Consider the following 1,512-nt stretch of genomic DNA (forward strand, 5'->3'; position numbering starts at 1 on the left):
ACTTTTTACTTCATCATGAACCTATAAAACACAAAGTCCTCTTCTTTTATATTCATCCAAACTCATTTACAAAGGCACAAGATACTAAATAACTAATTTTATAGCTGGGTGTGGTGGCGCATGCCTGTAATCAGAGCACTCAGAAGGCTGAGGAAGAAGGATCGCTGTGAGTTCGAGACCAGCCTGGGCTCCACAATAAGTTCCAGGTGAGTCTCAACTACATCGTGAGACCCTGTCTCAAAAAAGAAACAAACAAAGAAAAAAAGAGACAAAAACAACTCATTGTATTAATTAAAAGCATGGCTTACCTAAAACTTCACTGTAAAGTTCATTCCACTCTTTTTCATTAGATATTAGAAAACAAAAGTCAAAATAAAGCATGTGCATTACGTTTTTTACTCTCTCTATGAAACTCATTTGACCAGCTAGTCCTGACATTAAAACAGGTACATAAGAAGGAGGAAATATAAGCCCTCCTCCATTTCTTTCCAGTTGGAAGCCAGGAGTGCCACGGATGCTATACACAAAAGGTATTTTTAGAAGCTCAGCCACCAGCTCACCACAGGGACCCACGGCATCCGCAAGAAGAACATCAAATCTTGATTCTTGGAGTTTCCTCATCAGTATCTTGTTTGAGACTGCTTCTTTACAAAAATTTCTCCAACTATCAGAAAACTCTTTAAAAATGTTTTCTACCTGTAGACAATGTGTGAAAAAGAATTCTATTGATCCCATATTCATCCACTTAGTGATCAATTGAGTAGAAGTTTCTTTCCATTGATCTTCATTGACAGATGTAGGAAATGTTTCAAACTTAATTTTGGATGATGAATTAACATCAGCAAAAATGATACTTGAAGGCCTCAGAACTGTCGCCTCATGTCCCCTCTGGATAAGTTCCTCTAGTATGATCTTTATGTTCAACCAGTGGCTGAAATCCATTGGCCACACCAGCACCTTTCCACAGCTCCCAGAGTTGAAATAACAACTCAGTTGTAGCAATAGCAGGGCAGAGATCCATGTCATGGACATCTTGATAAAATGTAGAGATGCTCACAAATTGTGCTGTCTTCTATCATTATTTATGCTTACATTTAGTTAGAAATTAATCAAGAAGTTAAAAGCTAACTTGGACAGATCAAAGTACGTATATCACATGGACAAAACATGAGGACTGGACTAATAGCACTCAGTTGTAGCAATAGCAGGGCAGAGATCCATGTCATGGACATCTTGATAAAATGTAGAGATGCTCACAAATTGTGCTGTCTTCTATCATTATTTATGCTTACATTTAGTTAGAAATTAATCAAGAAGTTAAAAGCTAACTTGGACAGATCAAAGTACGTATATCACATGGACAAAACATGAGGACTGGACTAATAGCAGAGAGAGAAGGAAAATGTAAATGATTACAGGTTTTTATCAGAGCATTTAATTTCCCTGTTATGGTTAAGTGATGTCAGCTAGCTTGGACTCAATAACCAGCAAGTATCAGTCACCTGTATAACG

The 1,512-nt window shown here is 37.4% G+C and overlaps 1 protein-coding gene across 1 annotated transcript in view; it reads right to left on the minus strand.

Annotated features, from left to right (window-relative positions):
- LOC104874311 (UDP-glucuronosyltransferase 2B19-like) overlaps positions 1-1,072 on the minus strand; it is a 24,039-nt gene extending 22,967 nt beyond the window's left edge. Inside the window, 1 exon segment of the mRNA XM_033758872.1 lies at positions 309-1,072. Within this exon segment, the coding sequence (XP_033614763.1) occupies positions 309-1,032 (724 nt within the window). The 5' untranslated portion in view covers positions 1,033-1,072.
- Between the last annotated feature and the right edge of the window lie 440 nt (positions 1,073-1,512).

Source organism: Fukomys damarensis, unplaced genomic scaffold (assembly GCF_012274545.1).
Source record: "Fukomys damarensis isolate Sample0158 unplaced genomic scaffold, DMR_v1.0_HiC HiC_scaffold_35, whole genome shotgun sequence".
Lineage (NCBI taxonomy): Eukaryota > Metazoa > Chordata > Mammalia > Rodentia > Bathyergidae > Fukomys > Fukomys damarensis.